Source organism: Pinus tabuliformis, chromosome Q (genome assembly GCF_031772625.1).
Source record: "Pinus tabuliformis cultivar Carrire ecotype Pingquan chromosome Q, CPIR1, whole genome shotgun sequence".
Lineage (NCBI taxonomy): Eukaryota > Viridiplantae > Streptophyta > Pinopsida > Pinales > Pinaceae > Pinus > Pinus tabuliformis.
In genome coordinates this window covers 154289385-154310189 of record NC_142296.1, presented here as the reverse complement: position 1 = coordinate 154310189, position 20805 = coordinate 154289385, and the positions used below count along the sequence as shown (strand labels likewise).

The following is a 20805-nucleotide window of genomic DNA, read 5'->3' as shown; positions in this document are numbered from 1 at the left end:
GGTACTTGGGAGGACATCATGGCTTGGTTAGTATTGAGATCTCAATTGATGTCTAGATCCCAGAGGGAGGGTATTGTGTGGAGCTCCGTTTAGTGTTGATACCCAGATCCCTATAAGGGTTGGTACCAGGGCATTAAGGTCTAGATGGTATCTTATCGAATGGATACTAGGGCTGTAGCTTGATGGTACATGTTGTCACTCGGATTGTATAGGCACTGTGACAATGCTTGGGATGGGATCTGTCACTTTGATCCTCGCTCACTCCGTTCTAGTTGGCTCCCAACAACTTGCTATGGGGGGTAGTCCTTATGGAATGAGATGAAGGAAAACAAGTTGTTTGGGAGACACAGATGAGTGGCCTAGCCAATTGGTTGAATTGAGGCAAGGTTATTAATTCGATTAGTTTTTAGAGTATGAGACCAGTGCCTTAATGGAGTCACAAATTCTTTCTTATAGTAAATTGGAACCAAATGACTGGATGGACATCCGCTGCTTGAGATGATTGACTAACCTAAATGATGTGCAAACCCTATGACCTATGTGAGATGCAGTGATCTTGGTTAATTTTAATTATATGCCTAGTCTAAGTGTAACCTTCCCTTAACTATTTTGAAGGTGGGCTCCAAGGTATGTTGCGGGAAGGAGGCCGACGGGAAGCAGACTAGGGCCTGATTAACGATACCTTTTGTTGTGCTCCTATCAGCCTATGCCTCCGACGCTGCAAAGACTGTGGCTCTGATTGCAAGGTCACCGAAGAGTTGCCAAGGCCTCTTAAGTTAGATGAGAAGGGTTGCCCTATATTTCTATCAACCTAGCTTATGCTAGGAGGTAAATTATTAGTGCAATCTAGATCTAGTATGCTTATGCAATATGATGAGTGAAATTTATCTTGGATAAAAATTGTGTAAGTTACTTAAGTACCTTTTCTAAATTAGCTTTAAAGAAAGAGTACTCAACAATACTTAGATACAATCTTAAGAAAGATAAATGCTGAATGATACAAGTGTAAACTTTAACAATATTCCACGAGTAAATCAACTTATCCACCAATGATTATTAACACAAGATGTTATGTCAAAAATTAAAAGCCCAAGTCAACTCTATTGATCAACAAGATTAAACTCTGATTTTAAGTGTAAAGTTAGACAATCTTTGATACCAAGATGAGATAAGCCAATTTCAAGTTTTTGACAATTTATATCAACTATAAATACTTCAAAAAGTATAGACTTTATCAATCTTATGACAGTAGTGAGAAACTACCTCAAACCATGAAATCTGCTCAACATATGAAATATAAAAAAATTCCAATGACCAACAAATGTAACTTAACTTGTTTAGCCCACTTTTTATGATGTATTCAGTGATATTTCATATTTGAAACATTTATTCCAACAATAAGTAAATGACACATCAACAAGCTAATGATATCAACACAAATACCCAAGAATGCCCAAAAATAGTAAAATTTCAACAAACTTGAAAAAAATCAAATCTTAGGGCTTTTAGAGGGTATAACTCAGAACCATTCAGGTCTGATATGTTTATTGCAACAGCGAAACAGTGACAGATCGTCAAGCTAATCAATCCTAAGACAATGCCTAATAAATCCAAAAATAACAAAATTTTATAGACTTGATTCAACAATTTATGTAGAAAATTCCAGCAAGGAAAAAGTTTAAATCTTGGCCAAATTTGAGATACCCAAGTGGCCAAAACTTATGAAAATCAAGATTTATCAACTTTGACCATTTATTATGTGATTTTTGGACTAAATTGTTAATGATTTGATTGCTGTAATAAAACTGAAGCAAAACAAGGGTTTAGAGGTCAAACCCTAGGCCCAAGGCCTTGAAATTTGTTGAAACTTTGGGATCAAGTTGCTGCTTGAAAAATATGATTTTTGAGACCTTAAACCTGCAAAACCACCAAGTATTTAGCTTTTAAAATTCAGATTAGAGTTTCATGTCAAGTTAGGGCAATATAGGCCAGTAAAAGGGGAAACAAGGCTAAGGAAAACCAATTTCCAGGGATAAAAGGGCTAGAATGATAGATCGGGGCTCAAGGATGAAGGAAAAGGCCAGGAAGAAACAACACTACGACTAATTGTTAAAATTGGCAACTAGGGCCAAACTCCATGTGGGTCATCTTATTTATGGCAGCTTTTTTCTTGGACTCCTCTCATCAAGAGGTGTAGGATTGATCTAAAAATCATCCGATTTTGATAAGTATTCATGGAGTTATGAATTTATTTGTGTTATAAGACAATTCGTCAAGGTCGGCCAGCAACCAAATAACCCACACATGTGCTCAATGTTTTAGTATAAAAGGAGGTGACTTGATAGTCATTTCTACACACACTTCTCTCTTGATTTCTCTCCACTTGTTCTGGGTTTTAGTGGCAAGAGAAATCTAGATGATGAAGCCCTAAACGCAGGAGGAAAGAAGCCTAAGCATGGAGGCCATAACGCAGTCCTAGCACAACCCTAGCCTATGATAGCTCTACGCACAACCTAGAGGATGCAATCATGAAGAGATGCCCTAATCCTCCACGCTGTCCTAGCCATAGTCAAGAAGAAGATATATGTTGTCCTAAATATACCAAGGGTGACCTAGCCGCAGGCCTATAGTGCCCTAGCCGCAGGCCTATGGTGCCCTAGCTGCAGGCCTATGATGCCCTAGCTTCAGGATGGCCACAAGGTCTAAAAGGAAGGGAGAATAGGGTTCGAACAACATTCAAAAGCAACGCTGGAAGGAGGACTGTTAGGAGAAGGGTAAGCAAAGATTTTGATGAGTTTGAGGCTGATTTTAGGGTATAGTTGCAGCAGCTTCAGGTGCCCTAATCAGAGAGCCGAGATCTCATTAGCAGAGATCTAGGAGGCCGCAGTCTGCTATAGGAAAGGAGGCTGAAAGTGTTTATAGATCAGCGTTGAGGAGAAGGTCTCAAGACAGGCATAACGCAAGATATGAGGACTGGTTTGAAGGTCTGAATTAGGGTATTCTTGTAGCTGTTCTGGAACCCGAGTAGGAGGGACAAATCCTCTAAAAGAAGATGCTCAGAACAGCCATAGAATCCCCCTCAAGTGTGATCACTGCAAGGATGAAGATCTGATCCTAAAGTATTTAGGACAGAGATTGAGCCCTAGTTGAGGGCAGCGTAAAAGTATCAAGTTCTGGGCATAAGTATGATTGCTAACCCTCTCAAGAACAAGCCGAGAGTCTCTTGCTCTAAGTGGCATGGTGCAATGGGACAACAGTAAAGGAATGCTAACAATGGAACAACAACATGGTAAGTGGTACAATAGGACATGGTACTTGGGACGAGAACCTGGGACAGGTTCGAGAATCCCACCGTTGGGTTCACGAACCCGTGCAACATAGCTTTAAAGGTATCATATACTAAGTTTGGTTGAAACAGGCAGATTTCTGGTATAGCATGGTTAGGTGTTGAAGCTTGACATGATTGACTTTTTTTTCTATGTATACACAGGCAGTCAACAAACTCTTTCTGTTTGACAACTTGGCAATGGGAATCTTGCTTTAATATTTGTTTAGTTTGGCAGAACTAACATGACTTTCTAGTTATGCAAGGGAGTAGATTCAGATTTTAGACTTGCAAGGAAATTCCCTATGTGAATATTGGAAAAAGCTTTAATTAGGCTTTAATGCTTTTGCGTTATTGGCAAGAATATCCCCTTACAAGAAGAAGGTCAAACTAGTCTCTTATAGGACATTTGATACTCTGCTAAACAGGTAACTCTGACTTGGCACTAATTGCATACTTCCCATCTAAAATTCGTAAATTAAATGAGCTTCAAGACTTGACCATAGGTAGCAAGGATGTCTTCTATGCCCATAATTCGATTGATGGTTTTGTATTTGACAATTTTAAACGTGTGATACGGATAAGACAATCCACATCATCGCTGCTCTTGACTCATCATCCTTCACCTGCCAAAACAAGAAACCATTCCACCACCACACACTTGCAGTTGTTGATCCCTTTACATTTGCGTTGAAATCTACATTCATAGCAGTATTGTATTTACTTTCATTTTATCTCTTTGTAATTTGATATTTCGGCTTCCATGCCATATTAGATGCTTTTACGATGTCAGTACCTTTTTCCATGACAGTAAAATATTAATAATTGAAACCATGACTAGAGGTTCTTTTATTTATAGTTTCGAATGCCCCGGACTTGAATCTTATTATCTAAATCACAGGATTGGTCATATGTTCCATACTGTACTCGGTCAACTTGCCTTTTGTCTAACTGTGTCTGGTAGTTGCTTTTAAATTTTTGTTACATTTGCAAATTTTAAATGGGTCTCAGTAAATGATTATCGACTTCTCTGGCTAGGCCTGAACTATTATTTCCATTCTCCTTGATCTCAATTAAATCTGTTCTAAGCTTTTTTTGTAGTATGACTTATCCAAGATGTATTAATTTAAAATGAAAAAAGGATACCTTGTCTGTTACTGACATAATTTGGTTTACTGTATTCTTGCAAGGTCCTTAATCCTTATTTGAGCAATCCTGTTTCTTTTTTGATATATAGATATTGTTGAATAGCACTCTCCACAAAGTCTTGCATATCATGGAGAATATGTAACATAGGGTGCAGTTTCCAAAAAAGAAAAAGAAAGGCTTACTGGTCCATATTGACAGCAATGTTGAGTAACTGATTAAAGTGTGATTACCTTAACAGTGAAAACACAAGTCCTTTTGGTGAAAGTCTTGATACTACCTTATTCTATTTGGAATAAAATAATGTAATTTCTTAACTATATGTGACGGAGCAGAAATATTTAATGTATAAGATAGAAAAGATATGTTCTTGAGGTCAATTTCTTTGATAGGCTTTGTTCAGAGGAAAAAGGAATACAATGGTGTTGCTAAAGAGGATATTTTTTGGATATTTGTGAATATCTGTTTTGCTAATCCTGAAGGCTTTTCCAATTTTCTTTCTTGCTGTTGACAAAAGTACTGGTATCTTGACTTTGTAGGGGTATTACAATAATAGTGATCAAGATGCCAGCAGCTTATTAGCAATAGGTGCAGGTTATAAATTATCTAAGGTGGAAAAGGAAGACAACATTCTGCGCAAGTCCATTGGAAAGTTGAAAGAAGCTGGCTCGGTATTACTTCTTTACCCACTGTGGAAATAGTCAAATTATGAATCCGCATATTCAAAGACACTTCTATACACATTCTATAATTCAAGCAGTAAACTTCTTTAATTCTTTAACTGTCTAGTTAACAAGTTATATTATAACCCTGGGCTGGATGTCATTTTCAATGTTGACATGTAAATGGGCAATGGTGTCGATTCAGGCTTTTAAGGATCGATATCTACACCAGAATGATTTCAGTCAGTGTGTCCTTGACTAAGTCAACCTGGGTCACTGTACCCCTAGTCAACCTGGGTCACTGTAACCCTGACTCAATCACAATAAGAAGCCGGTGCCTTAAGGAGCTCCTTTGTATAAAAAAATGTTCTAAAAATGTATAACAGGCTTGAGGTTTCTTGTGGAGATATTGTAGTGTCCACTGTCTATAAAATATAGAGAAGGAGTCTAACTTTTAACAATAGTATGCCATTGAACCTAAAGCCATCTAGCTGTTGTTTTTATGCATGATTTTACTGCTCTGCTAAGTTATCAGGAAAATGAAACGGATATGGATCCACCATATTTTTGAAAAGCCAAGACCTAGATGCGATCAGTAAACACCATGTAGAAAAAATACAATAATATTTTTTTAATTTTAAGAAACATATTCAAAGTTAAATATCAAAACCATTCATGGATCACAACATTTGAACTAAAATTAGAACAAAGAGAGCTCTAACCCATGAGCTACGAGTAGTAATACAAAGAAAAAAGATCAAGAAAAAGTAAAAGGCACACGAGGGGTGTAAAAACAAAAGTCGAGTTGGTAAGTCACGCATCCACGACTGTTCCTTCCCCACAGCTATACATTCAGGTTGAGGAGCCCCATCATAGATGGTACCTTTGACCATGGCACTTGACCATGAAGTCTTTTCCCCTCCATTCCAACATTATTTGCATGACACCTATCAATTGAAGGGTGCATCAAGGACATATCATTTCCCCTTAGGGTTTGGAAACACCTAATAGGGTGGTCTAAAGTCATTCCTATGGTAATACTCCTACAGGAAATATTGAGTGAATAACAAACACATACTATAACAACAACTAGGAAATTCAACACATACATGGGGAATCAAACACGAAGAAATGCACCAAAACTCTGAGCCATTTTATTTATTTCTGAGGAAAATGGAGTAGAAATGAGCATGGAAAGAGGAATTTGAGCTTGCTACTGCAAGTTATGGCAAGAACCCAGGTTGGAATTGTGATGCCCAACTGCTAGAATGACTCCACCAAAAACCTCTGCGTTGACCCAGAAAATTACTACCACTGCTACTGTAGGTGAACTGAGATTTCGACTCTCAAAGCTACTCCAAAAATTGTGCAAAATTAAATGCAGCCTCTCAACACTAGTTCCAACAAAACCCAGAAATATATCATAGACCCAAGAGGTGGACATGGTCTCGGGATAAATTGTGCCCTCCTCCAACAATTTCTGCTTCTAACTTCTGAATGGAACTAGGAATTCTGCCCTCATAAGTGCTCAAAAAATTCTTTAAAATTAATTCTAGCCTCTTCTCACCAAACTCACAGAAACCCAGAAAGGGTTTGGGCTGAATCCATGGACCCACGATAACCCCCAATAAGTGAAAATTGCCCATTCTGGCCAAAAAACACCCCACGGTTCAATATTACTGATTATATGCCAAATCGACCATGAGAAATTTCTCCCAGCTTTGGCTAATCCTCCACTTACGTCCTATCTCCAACCCTTATCTCTCCATAATTCTTCTCCCTTCTTCCCTTACACAGGCTAAGCTAGAAACCCCTACGCACTTCCAAATGAAGAGAATTTTGTCCCACAGATTTGTTGCTCTCTATCCCTGCAAAATCACCACAAAATTCCTGGCTCCAACTAGGAAAATCCTCTTGCAAATAACCCAAACTCCAACTCGTTGTATGTTGGACCACAATGAATAACTCGAATTGCCTCTATGCCTAGGAAATACATAGAGTTGGGAATACTGTTGTCAATGAAGCTCTATGAAAGCCCAACAATGGACTCTCTGAATTCCCAACTAGGGAGGCACTCAAAGTCCTCCAAAGATGGGGTGGAATCTTGCCCGGAATTCTATGCTAAACAACACTCTAAACTTGCGCTAAATAGCTCCAAGAGATGATGAAGTGTTAAGTGTAATAGTCAAAAGATGATTAGAAAATGAGTCCATCCTCTTTTTATAATTTCTTCCCATGCTCTTAGACTCCCTTTTTAATTATTATTTTATTGTTGGTGGCCATTTTCTAATCAATGAATGAATTGAATTAATTTACAATGAGAAATGAAGCTCAATAAATATTACAAATGTATTTACAGAAATAGCAAGTTTCTACTAAGAAACAGAAACAGCTAGTTTCTAATAAGAAACTGCTAATAAGATCATAGACGATCTTATCCGAATAAAATACATAAATGAGTATTAAACACTAAAATAACATTATTGTAATACCCTCCCTTAATGTTCTATCTATTTACAACACCTATAGATCCTCTGAATTTTACAAACTTATCAGGACCAAAGGGCTTGGTGAAGATATCTGTTGGCTGCTCCGTTGTGGGAACATACAACAACTGAATGGATCCGTCTTCAACAGGCTATCAAATGTAGTGACAATGGGTTTTCACATGCTTTGTTCGTTCATGGAAGACTGGATTCTTGGCGAGTTTGAGCACTCCCTGATTATCACAGAACAAGGGAGTAGGACCTGCTTGGGAAACATGCATATCCACAAGCATACATCGAAGCCAAACTGCCTCACAAGATGCCTTAACTGCTCCCCGATACTCTACTTCTGTCGAGGAGAGAGCCACTCCCTGCTGCTTCTTACTAGTCCATGTGACAACACCGGATCCCAGACTAAACACATACCCAGCTGTAGATTTACAGTCATCAACCGAACTTGCCCAGTCGGAATCTGTGTAACCACTGAGTGTAGGATCTGAACTCCGAGTGTACAGAAGTCCATAATCAGCAGTGCCACTCACATAACGCAGCACACGCTTCGTTGATATCCAATGATCAGCCTTAGGAGCTGTCATGAAGTGTGAAATGTAGCTTACTGCAAAACTGATATCAGGTCTAGTGATAGTAAGGTAGATGAGGCTGCCCACTAATTTCCTGAATAAAGATTCATCCACAAGTAGTGAGGATGACTGCGCTGAAAGTTTGAGCCCTGGTTCCATAGGAGTCGTGGCAGGTTTGCAATCTTGCATTCTGAACCTGTCCACAAGATTTCTGGCATACTTGGACTGAGAGAGAAAGATGTTGTTCTTAGTTTGCCAGACTTCAACCCCCAAACAATAATGAAGAAGTCCCAATTTGTCATATCAAAAGTGCTGCACAAATCCTGTTTGATCCCATGGATCAAATGTGCTGAACTGCCAGTAATGATAAGGTCATCCACATAGACAACCACAAACAGAATATCATCACCAGTATGCTTGATATACAGGTTTGCATCAGATGGACTCCGCTGAAAGCCATGATCTGTTAGGTACTTATCAATTTTCATGTACCAAGCCTGAGGGGCTTGTTTCAGACCATAGAGTGCTTTGACTAATCTACAGACTTTCTGTCTTTGACCGGCAACCTTGAATCTTGGAGGCTGCGTCATGTAGACTTCTTCCTGTAAGTCACCATTCAGAAAAGCACTTTTTACATCCATCTGATGGATTTTCCAACTGAACTGGGCTGCTAAGGCAAGGACGAATCGTGTGGTACTCATCTTGGCTGTAGGAGCAAAGGTCTCCTCATAGTCTATGCCTGCCTTCTGTGAGAACCCTCGAGCAACAAGGCGAGATTTATACTTGTCTAGGGTTCCGTCAGTGTTGTATTTCACTTTATACACCCATTTGCAGCTAATGGGCTTCTTCCCTGTAGGAAGATCAGAAAGGATCCAACTGTGACTCTTCTGAAGACTCTGGAATTCAACTTCCATAACTTGTTCCCACTCAGGTATACCCTTAGCCTCTGAATAGGTTTGAGGCTCAAAAACACTGTGTAGGTTAGCCATAAGAGCAAAATTTACTGTAGGTTGTTGTTTGCTCTTATTTCTGGAAGTTCTACCTTCAAGGAGCTCATTATCCCGGAGATCACCAATAGTTTTAGCCCACCATTTAGGCCGGAGAGTAGAAGAACCAATATCTGGAGTAGGTGGAGGAGGCTCAGGAACAACAGGAGCAACGAGAGGAGGATTATTTTCCAGAGGGAACTCAGGTAGTGCATCATCAAATACTGATGCTGCATCATCCCTCCCATCAGGTGGACCTAACGGAAGAAGAACATTGTGAGGCTGATCCTCAAAACACTGCTCAGAAGGAGGGGACTGAAAGAACCCTTTGTCTTCATCAAATACTACGTCCCGACTAAAGATAAGACGATTAGTGTCTATATCTATCAGCCTATAGGCCTTGTGGTGATCACTGTACCCTGTCATCATGAGTTTCTAGCTTTTGGAATCCAACTTAGAGCGCTTAGTAGCTGGAATCCAAACATATGCAACTGAGCCAAACACTTTGAGGTGATTGATCTTAGGCTTACGGCTAGACAAAACCTCTTCTGGAGTATTCCCCTTAACAACCTGAGTAGGTGATCGGTTAAGAAGATAGACAACAGTAAACACTGCTTCAGCCCAAAATTTGTTCAGAACACTCCTGTGTTGTAACATGGAACGAGCCATTTCAACAACCGTACGGTTGTGAAGTTTGACAACACTGTTCTGCTGAGGAGTGTAGGGTGTAGTTAACTGGTGTTTGATGCCATGGGTATCACAGAAGTTGGAGAAGGCAAAAGAACAAAATTCCCCCCCCCCGTTATCTGTCCTAAGGGTTATGATATTACAACCAGACTCTTTTTCAACTAAGGACTTAAACTTCGGAAAGATACTAAATACATCAGATTTATGTTTTAGAAAGTACACCCACATCTTTCCAATGAAGTCATCTACAATAAGAAAAAAATATTTGCAACCAGTAACTGAAGATGTATTCATAGGACCACAAATATCAGCATGAATTAACTGGAGTACCTTAGATGCACGCCAAGATTCTTCATCCTTGAATGAAGACCGATGTTGCTTGCCAGCTTGACAGGCGTCGTACACTCCCAAATGCTGAGTCTGAATATCAGGTAACCCTGACACAAGTCCCTCCCGAGATAGCTGAGAGAGATACTGAATGTTTAGATGCCCATATCTCTGATGCCACAGAGTGCTGATGGGAGAAACATGAGCTGGTAGAGCCACTTCTGGAGAATCACCAGTGTCAAGAAGCCTGTATAGGCCATGATCCTCTAGGCCAACAACAACCGTAAGATGAGTTTCCTTGTCAATAATGGAGCACTTGTGCGCACTGAACACCACATCGAGCTGAGAAGAGTTCTTCATAATCTGGCTGACAAACAACAGATTAAGTTCCATACCAGGAACATGGTACACATTCAGGAAGATGAGTGTGTGCCCATTAGATTGGATCTGAACTGTACCTCTGCCAACCACTGTGTACTCCTCACCTCCGCCGAATACCACGGAATCACTGAAAGATGAGAAGTCAGTAAACCAGTCACGCCTATGAAAGAAATGATGTGATGCGCCAGAGTCAATGTACAGGCAGAAGATGGGGCATGATTCGAGGACCTCTTAGCCATAAAGGCATAAAAGGCAGATTCCTTCTGCTCGGAATGTTCTGCAACATTCGCTTTCTGATGAGACCCTCCTTGCTTCTTCTATTTAGAAGCAATTCTCTGTCGGCAATCTTTCTTCATGTGGCCGAACTTGTGACAGTAATTACACTGCACATTTTTCTTCTTAGCAGGATTAGAAGGCTGGGAAGAACCTTTCTGTTGAAAGGACTGAGAGGACTGATATTTGGTAGCAAAAGCATTTTCTAAGGAGGCTGATGAAGCACCACTACCAAACTGCTGTTTCTAATAATCCTGCTGCAGGAGTTTGGTGCATAACTCCGGAAACTTCAGATCAACATTAGTGGAGGTAATGTTGAGTGTTTCTATGAAGTGCTCATAAGGTTTTGGTAGACTTTTCAGAGTTATGACTACCATATCTTTTTCCTCCATGGTCCGACCAATGGCTTCGAGTTGATCTCAAATGTCTTTAATCTTGTTAAGATGTTCCTGTAAAGACATACGTTTGTCCATCATGATGGAGAACAACTGATTCTTTAGAAAGAAAGCTCTGCTCTTGTCAGATGTCTCGTGCAATTCCTTCAAATGTTGCCAGATTTCAGCAGCTGTCTTGCCGAAAGGAATCTGTGGTAACTGATCATCAGTCACAAAGAGTTTGAGAAGCATAAGAACGTCTCGATTTCGATTATCAAACTTATCTTGATCTGCACCAGGTGTACCAGGACTGAGCTCTTTGCCCAAAACGAGTTGGTCAAGACGCCTATATGCAAAAATGGTTAACATTCTCTGTTTCCAGATGTTATAATTGGTGTCATTAAAGCGCTGACTGCTTTCCAACATCAGGTTGGTTAGCGAGGCCATCTGCACGTTTGCCAAGACACAGAAAACAACAAAGGAGTCCGGCAAGGATTTCAATGCAGATGCCGATTGATCCAGACAAAATCTGACAGGTGCTAGTGCAATATGAAATAGAACCAGAGATCGTTCTGAGAAGTTTAGACAGGGAGAAACTTGGAGGATAATTGCATGCCCAGAAACTAATGTGTATGCAAAAAATCTATGTTTTTTGAAGAACCAAAAACATATACTTAGAAAGATTGATACGGGAAGGCATGGGCAAAAATTTTGAAAGTCAGAGCTACCAGAATTGTCAGGGGCAAATTGGGAGCAATAACAGACATAATTGAGAGCAGCGAGACCAATCCCTCGCAAAAACCTGACCAGCAATCGAATTACGGCAATGGCAGACGTCCAAAAAAAAAAAACTGCGGCTCAGAAATTGCGATGCCTAGTAAAAAAAAATTTCAGATTCCTAGAGAGCAATTTCAAATTGAAGCACGAAAGTTTTCAAACAACGAAAAATTATTTCGAAAAAAATACCCAAGCTCTGATACCATAATCAATGAATGAATTGAATTAATTTACAATGAGCAATGAAGCTCAATAAATAATACAAATGTATTTACAGAAACAGTAAGTTTCTACTAAGAAACAGACACAACAAGTTTCTAATAAGAAACTGCTAATAAGATCACAGATGATCTTATCCGAATAAAATACATAAATGAGCATTAAACACTAAAATAGCATTATTCTAATATTTTCCACTAAGTGGCTTTTGTCTCCATTTTAATAAAATAATAATTTGCCACCAATCTCCAATAAAATAATACTTGCCACCTTTCTCCAAAATAATATTTGCCCCTTTTACTTATTACCAAAATTGGGCAAAATTCCCATGCTCACAAAATTGGGGATATTATAGTCCTCCCCGCCAAAAATTGCTTGTCCTCAAGCAATGACCGAACAAGCGCTCCCTCTCTCTGCTGGCCCAAATTGTCATTGCGAGTAGTATCGGGGTCCCAAATTGTGAAAATTCCTACATTGAAGGAACCCCTACTGCAGCAAATCTCACTTTACTTCACCTACTTGATTTTTAAATTACATTCATCAAATTATTCTTCTGAATATTGAAGCAAATTACTTCTGCAGCCTAAAGTAATTAAATATTTGATCTCATGAAACAGAAAACAGAGCAAAGAACAAGATAAATATGACACACTTATTTTTGGACACAATAGTCCCCAGAAAAACCCAATGCAGGAAAACTGGTGCAGCAGTTCTGAGGGTTTATTATTATGAAGGAGAAATATCTAAATACAAATCTAGGATGCTCATCTTGCAATTCTTTACAGAGAAAAATACTAGCGTAAAATCTGAGTGAGTTTTACCTCACTTCACCTAGGAGAATTCCTACTGTTCCGACACAAGACTGGCTAACCACGACTATTTCTGAACTGGCTCTGCGTAGGCGTTGCGTCAGCCTTTCAAGCTCTGTGTCAGCCCTGCGTCACCTCTTTTGCCCTCTGTGTCAGCTATCCGGCTGTTCCGACAGTTCCCGGCAGTTTCGGCTATTCCCGACAATTCTGGCTTCTGCGTGATAGGAAGCTTCTCTGCTCTGCGCTGGCCCTTCTGGCTCTATGTCAGGGTTGCATGGGCCCAAACTGGCCCAACGTCAGCTCTCTCGGCTACTGCGCTGCCTCTCTGCAAGTTCTCTCCGCCTCTCTGTCAGTGTTCTCCGGAAAGTCCTTCTCCCAGATTCTCACCACCCCTTTGCTGCTGAATGATCACTTAGTTCGAATTTCTCAGCTTCTTAGCCCTAGAAATCGAACTCTTAATCAATTTGTTCTGTCCGTGTGTATTTCCAAATGAACCCCAAGCCTCCATTTTATACTTTTCCTGTTGAGTCTTCAACGGCCGAGATTAAGTCTCTAATCAACGGCTAAGATTAAAACATGACTTGATCCGCCTTCTAGATCATTCTCACCCATATTTTGATTAATACCGTTAATATTTTAATTTCCCTAAGTTTAGACTTAGGAACTCCATTAAAAATATTAATTATTTTAATAAAATACAATACATGTGGAACTTCACCAAATGGTTTTTGGGTTCTTTAGAGCTCATGAGCCTTAGCCTCTCCACCAATTTTCAAGGCTAGAGCACTTCCAATACTACCAAAAACTAACACTCCCTCTTATCAAGGAAAGTGCTCTATAAACAATGTCCACCTGCATGTTGTTTTGTTTCTGAAGCACCTCCTTTCTGCACTGCTGCTGCCACCAACACTGTGCTGCAGCCTGCTGCTGCCTCTGTACTGCTGCCCATGACACTGCCACTGCCACTGCTGCATTTGTACTACACCTCCCTCTCAAACGCTGCATCTGATATGTTGCTAGCACTGCCACTGCTAACACTGCAACTTAGTTGCTGAGAGAAGCAATGAAAAAATCCAAAATTAGTTGAACTTAACTGTGTTCAGCATAATACAATGAATGTTGGAATCTGACTGCTATTGGTTCTGACCCTTTGAATCTTCTGCATTGCTGCTGACTCCTGCACTGCTACCAACCTTGCTCAACATTGGTCAGTCTTTGATCCCCAGCTACTGCATGTGTCCTTCAAACACTCCACTGCATCATCTGACACTAAGTCCATATCGCCACTGTTGGATCTTGGGCTCTCGTAGCAAGGAATTGATCCAAGAGGTGGACTCTTCAAGGACCTTGCCGACATGTAGTCCTCCCAACTACAGCTCAATATCGCCCCATCTCCCTCTTGGAGATGGGTGGGCACTCATGGCAAACTCATCCTTGTCAATATTTGCTAAAGCAGCCTTAGGATCATGTTTCTCATCCTTATCCTTTTTATTCAAAGGACACTGGGATGCATAGTGGCCCATCTCGCCACTATTGAAACATTTCCCCTTCGAAATGTCTTTCTTTTGCTTCGACTTTTGCTGTCCCTTCAATGCTAGAGTTGCGTTCTCCTCCTCCTCCTTCGCCTTTGTGCCACTCCCACTGCTGCCATTGGGGTTGACCTTTACTAGGTCCCTCCTTAACTCCTCCTGTCGAAGAGTCTCCCACATCTCCTCCCATGAAGGTAGTTTTTCTCTGCCCAATATGCTTTGGACGAAAACTTGCCATTCATTCGAGACTCCATTCAAGGCTATCCTCACCATTGTGGTTGGCTGAGGAGTGGAACCCACTATAGCAAGGTGGTCTATAGTGTCCTAAAGAAGTTGAAGATAGAGGTTCACCCCTTCTCCTTTCTGCATCAAAATCCGCTGCAACTTCTACTCCAAATACATCTTCCGCTATTCGTAAGAGCCTTCATATGGAGAAGACAAGGCTTCCCACATCTCTTAGGCTGTATGCTTCCTTTGCAAGTGTGAGACCACATGATCTTGAACTCCATCGAGAATGAGCCTCTTTGCCTTCCCTTGCTCAACCTTGTACTTCTTCTTCTGATTGTTGTCAGCAGGAACAACTACAATAGTTTTGACGTAGGCCTCGAGATCATATTCCTCCAGAACAGCTAAGATTATGGTCTTTCATATGACATAGTTGGAGGCTTCGTCGAACCTGTCCTGATCTCTGAGCCCATGCAATGCCATTTCACCCAACTATCGAAATGACTCCTCTAGTCACTGCTTAGCACTACTCAACTGCTCAGCAAGTGAGAAATTTAAACTTTCTAGCAGAAAGTTCTTTGAGGAGAAAATTCACCTTCTACGTGTCTTCGTTCTTTTCAAGCAGATATTTGCCTCAGCAGAAACTATGCCCTTCAAGCACTTTGCTGAGGTTTTGTGTCACTCCCACTGCCTCTGCAAACTCACGAACTGGAAATCGTACCTCTCTGTCGTCTCACTTAGAGAGAGATTTCCTCAGATCTGCTTCCCTGCAAGGACTGCAAAATCCCTTCAAGGGGATTCGAATTGTTACCAAGTGCATCTTTCGGCCTTACTACTCAGCACTGGATCTGCGCTTCCTGTTTCAAAATCAACTTGGCTCTGATACCATGTGAAAATTCCTACACTGAATGAACCCCTACTGCAGCAAATCTGAATCTACTTCACCTATTTGATTTTTAAATTACATTCATCAAGTTATTCTTTTGAATATTGGAGCAAATTATTTTTGCAGCCTACACTAACTAAATATTTGATCTCATGAAACACAAAACCGAGAAAAGAACAAGATACATAGGACACTTATTTGTGGACACAATAGTCCCCAGAAAAACCCAATGCAGGAAAACTAGTGCAACAGTTTTGAGGGTTTATTATTATGTAGGAGAAATATCTGAATACAAATCTAGGATGCTCATCTAGCAATGCTTTACAGAGTAAAATACTGGCGGAAAATCTAAGCGAGTTTTACTTCACTTCACTCGACAAAATTCTGACTGATCTGACACACCACTAGCTAACCCCGACTATTTTTGCGTTGGCCCTACGTCAGCCTTTCAGACTTTGCGTCAACCCTGCGTCACCTCTTCTGCCCTCTGTGTTAGTTATCCCGACTGTTTCGACAATTCCCGACAGTTTTGACTGTTCCCAGCAGTTTTGGCTTCTGCGTGACAATCAACTTTTTTTCTCTGCGCTGGCCCTTCTAGCTCTGCGTTAGGGTTGCGTGGGCCCAAACTGGTCTAGTGTCAGCTCTTCCGGCTATTGTGCTACCTCTGTGCAAGCTTTCTCTGCCTCTCTGTCAGTATTCTCTGGAAAGTCCTCCAGAATTCTCACTGCCCCTTTGCTGTTGAATGATCACTTAGTTCGAATTTCTCAGCTTCCTAGCTCCAGAAATCGAACTCTTGGTCAATTTGTTCTCTCTGTGTTTATTTCCAAATGAACTCCAACCCTCCATTTTATATTTTTCCTGTTGAGTCTTCAACGGTTGAGATTAAGTCTCTAATCAACCGCTAAGATTAAAACATGACTTGATCTACCTTTTAGATCATTCTCACCCATATTTTGATTAATACCCATTAATATTTTAATTTCACTAAGTTTAGACTTAGGAACTCCATTAAAAATATTAATTATTTTAATAAAATACAATCCAGGTGGAACTTCACCAAACGTTTTCTGGGTTCTTTAGAACTCATGTGCCTTGGCCTCTCCACCAATTTTCAAGGCTAGAGCACTTCCGATGCTACCAAAAACTAACACAAATGTGCCACTGAGTCACCCTAAATCCATGCACCATCCTATCATAAATGAATCCCTTGATACCAGGGTCCCATGCTAATCTCAAAAGGATGACATCATTGCGACACTTTGCCACTCTGATTATAACTGAATGGCCATCGTGCGCACACTATATCCTCCACTCCCGGAACCTGATGGTGAAATACTGGTAAAGGCCAAATACATCCTGCCTAGGCATCTCAATTATGCCAAAGCCTACTTGTCCAAAGCTAACCCTGAACCAGTGCAACAACAAGGAAAGCCTGCCTCGGTATACAATGAAGGCCTCCGCCAATCCCCATGTGTCAACCCAAGAGTGAACTAGATCACTCTCTATCATGATTCACAATTGACTTAGTGTATGTGGATCTGTCTTGCTCCTACCAACCATCACCACTAAGTCTGCCATCTGCCTTGTCGATAATGTGCCAATACAATGTTTGGAGCCTGGACACCCACTGGAAAACTACCTCAATCATACATAGTATCCCCTGCTCATGCAGGATCTCGACATGCCCTGTGGAAAGAGTGCCAAATGTCTCCCCCTTGATTAGCTCCCTAGGTGTAGGCTTAGTGATGAACGATATGCGCTCCGGATTTCAGCATTCCTTCTTTCAACTCTTCCAGGAACTGGAAATCTCCCTCTCGGAATGCTACTGCTCTCCTCTTCCACCTACTACTCACCCTTTGTCTTTATTTTCTCTGTTGAGCTGCTGCTACTAAGAAAATCAAACTGCCTGGGCAATCGAGTATTTGCACTGGATGATCTCCATCACCACATCGACTTTCTTTTATAATCCACTGTTGGAGCACCAACGACCAAGATTAAAACTTAACCAATGGCTAAGGTCATTTCTCTACCAATTCAAGTGAGTTTCTAGATGATGCACACCTTATCTCAATTAATATTGATTAATTAACCATATTTCATAAGTTTAGACTTAGGAAATATTTTAAAATCAGTTAATAATTTAATTGAGACACTTCTAGGTGGAATATTCAGAAACGATTTCTGAGTTTTGGAGATCTCATGTATTCTAGCCTCTCCACAAAATTTCGTGGCTAGAACACATCCGATGCTACAAAGACTAACAACGATAGCTACAAAATTCAAGATGGAAAGCATTGGCAACATGGGTACTTGAATTATTGGAAGGTTAACTACTTTAGACTTATGTGTATGGATTAAAACCTTATATAAGAGAGGAATTACAAATACACAACATCACAACCATTAATAGAGCTTGATGCAAGGCAAAATTTGTTAAAAATAAGTTAAAATAGTCAAATATCGAAAAAAAAAACTTTGATTAGGTTTATTTAAGATGGAAAACATCCTAAAGCACAGATTTTGGAAACTCAAGGTATTCTTCATCATATCTCAAAAAGGAGAGGAAAGGCAAATGTTTTGCATACAAGTGGTCACAAGGGCACAAATGCATCAATTGAAGGTCCTATATATATGAAGATGCTAGAGAATTAGACGCTTCCATGAGTAACTCTGATGGTGATGAAAATAGGAAGGAAATGATTGTTGTAAATGTGGTAAGAATTGGGTTCTCGACCATAGATGTACATCTAATCACTTATATCATTGAGAATTATAAATGGGAAGTAGAGGTTCCTGTTGATGTTGATTTCGGGTAGCATCGGATGTGCTCTAGCCATGAAAATTGGCGGAGAGGCTAAAGCACATGAGATTTCCAAGTCCCAGAAATGGTTTGGACAAATTGTACCCGGTTTTGGAGATATAAAAATAATTAATATTTTTAATGGAGTTCCTAAGTCTAAACTTAGGAAAAATAAAATATTATTGGATATTAATATAAAATTGGGTTAGAAGGTCCAAAAGTCATGGATCAAGCCAAATCTAATCTTCGCCGTTGATTAGAGATTTAATCTCGATCGTTGAAGGACCAACGAGAAAAGTATAAGAAGAGGCTTGAGGGTCAGTTGGAGAATACACCAGAGTGATCAGTCATTCATTTTGCTAGAGTGGGGTTGCTAAGCAAAAGTGAATCAGTGATCAACAGTAAGGGGCAGTGGGTACTGGGCAAAGAGGCAGAGACAATACTGAGAGACCGACACAGAAGCAGGGAGAGTGAGAGCAACAGCCACTTTAGGGCACGCAGAGACAGCGCAAAGGCCAGAGGGATTGCATCATCCATGTAGAGGTTGCTGGACTGACACAGAGGGTCCCAGAGGCTGCGTAGTGCCTCAGAGGTCTGACGCAGAGGCCAGAAGGGCCAGTGCTGAGCTTCAATTGTGCCAGAGATGTTTTCGTGGGACAGGTTTTCTGAATACTTGTTTCCAAATACAGAGATATTACTGTCGTTTATTTTTCTCTGTCGGGTGAGCTAGTTAGGCACCCAATTGTACTCAAGCAAACACTGCATAATAATAAACCCTCAGAATAGCTGCATCGGTTTTCACGCATTGGGTTTTTCTGAGGACATTTGTCCAAAAATAACGGTGTCACTTGTGTGTTTGTTTTCTTTCAGCTGATGATCTGTAGATGTTGTGACTATATTGTGTTTATTTCGTATTTAAATGTTTTAAATAACTTGTTTAGAATTTTCAAGTACAAGAAATGAACCAGCAGAATACATATTATTTTTTGTTGATTTGGGGTAGCATTGAATGTGCTCTAGCCACGAAATTTGGTGGAGAGGTTGGGGCACATAAGATCTCCAATACCCAGAAAAGGTTTGGGCAGATTCTAAACAGATCAGGAGATATTAAAATAATTAATAGTTTTAATAGAGTCCCTAAGTCTAAACTTAGGGAAAATAAAATATTAATGTGTATTAATATGAATCTGTGTTAGAATGGTTCAAAAGACATGGATCAAACCAGATCTAATCTTAGTCGTTGATTAGGGACCTAATCTCGGCCGTTGAGATGTCAACAGAAAAAGTATAAGAGGGGGCTTGAGGGGCACTTAGATAATATACTGAGGGAGACCAGTGAGTTCAATTTCTAGAGCGGGGTTTGCTGAGAAATTGAACCAGTGGTCTGGAGAGCAGTCAGGAGGTAGCAAGTATAGAACAAAGAGACGGAAGATCAACGCAGAAGAGGCATACACAGAGTCAGAGGAAGCCATGCAGAGGCAACAGAGATTGCGCAGAGCTAAAAGGGCCTGCATCATCCACGCAGAGGCTGCAGGAGTGACGCAGAAGCCCAAAGAGGTTGCGCACAGACTCAGTAGGCTGATGCAGAGGGTTTTCAGGCAGACGCAGAGGTCAGTAGGGCCTACGCTGGGCTTAGAAATGTGTTGGAAGTTTGTTTATTTGTGGGTAAGCCAGTTTGGCACCCTGTTGTACAAGAAAATTGTTGAATAATAAAATCCTCCCTTGCTGCACCAGTTTCCCCACATTGGGTTTTCCGGGGACATTAATCCAAAATAATTGTGTCAATGTGTGCATATGTTTGTTTCTGTATTACGGTGTGATATCTGCGGCAATATTTATTTTAATGTTTGTTGAAGTAATTTCATGAATAACTTATGATGAAATAAGTAGGAAAAGTAAATCAGTTGCTATAGTGATAGAATTTTCACATGGTATCAAAGAAAGTAATCAGAGACAGAAAGGGAAAATCAGTTATGGGTCGAGACCACGATGCAGAGACATCCACCTCAGGAGACTCACGCGAATTTTTAGAAGATTGCATAAGAGAGAGAGCTTTTGATTTCTCTATGTTGGTTTCCAGGTTGGAAGAAGAAGTGGCATGCATGACTAGTGCTGCATCATCAGAAGTATGGTATATAGACAGTGGAGCCTCGTAGCATATGACGGGAATGAGGGAGTGTTTCTCAGAATATCGAGAAGAGAAGATGAACTTTCAGATCACCATGGGGAACAAGGCAAAGTGTACTCCAGTAGGAAAGGGTACCATAGTTTTTCAGACAGAATCGGGAAAGCGGTTCCGTGCCACAAATGTGCTGCATGTGCTAGGATTGGG

At 40.5% G+C, this 20805-nt stretch overlaps 1 protein-coding gene across 1 annotated transcript in view; it reads left to right on the top strand.

Annotated features, from left to right (window-relative positions):
* Positions 1 to 20805, top strand: part of LOC149218718 (uncharacterized) — a 345217-nt gene that overhangs the window by 232599 nt on the left and 91813 nt on the right. Inside the window, exon 14 of the mRNA XM_089386617.1 lies at positions 5011 to 5142. Coding sequence (XP_089242743.1) covers positions 5011 to 5142 — 132 coding nt within the window. The remainder of the gene's footprint in view (positions 1 to 5010; positions 5143 to 20805) is intronic.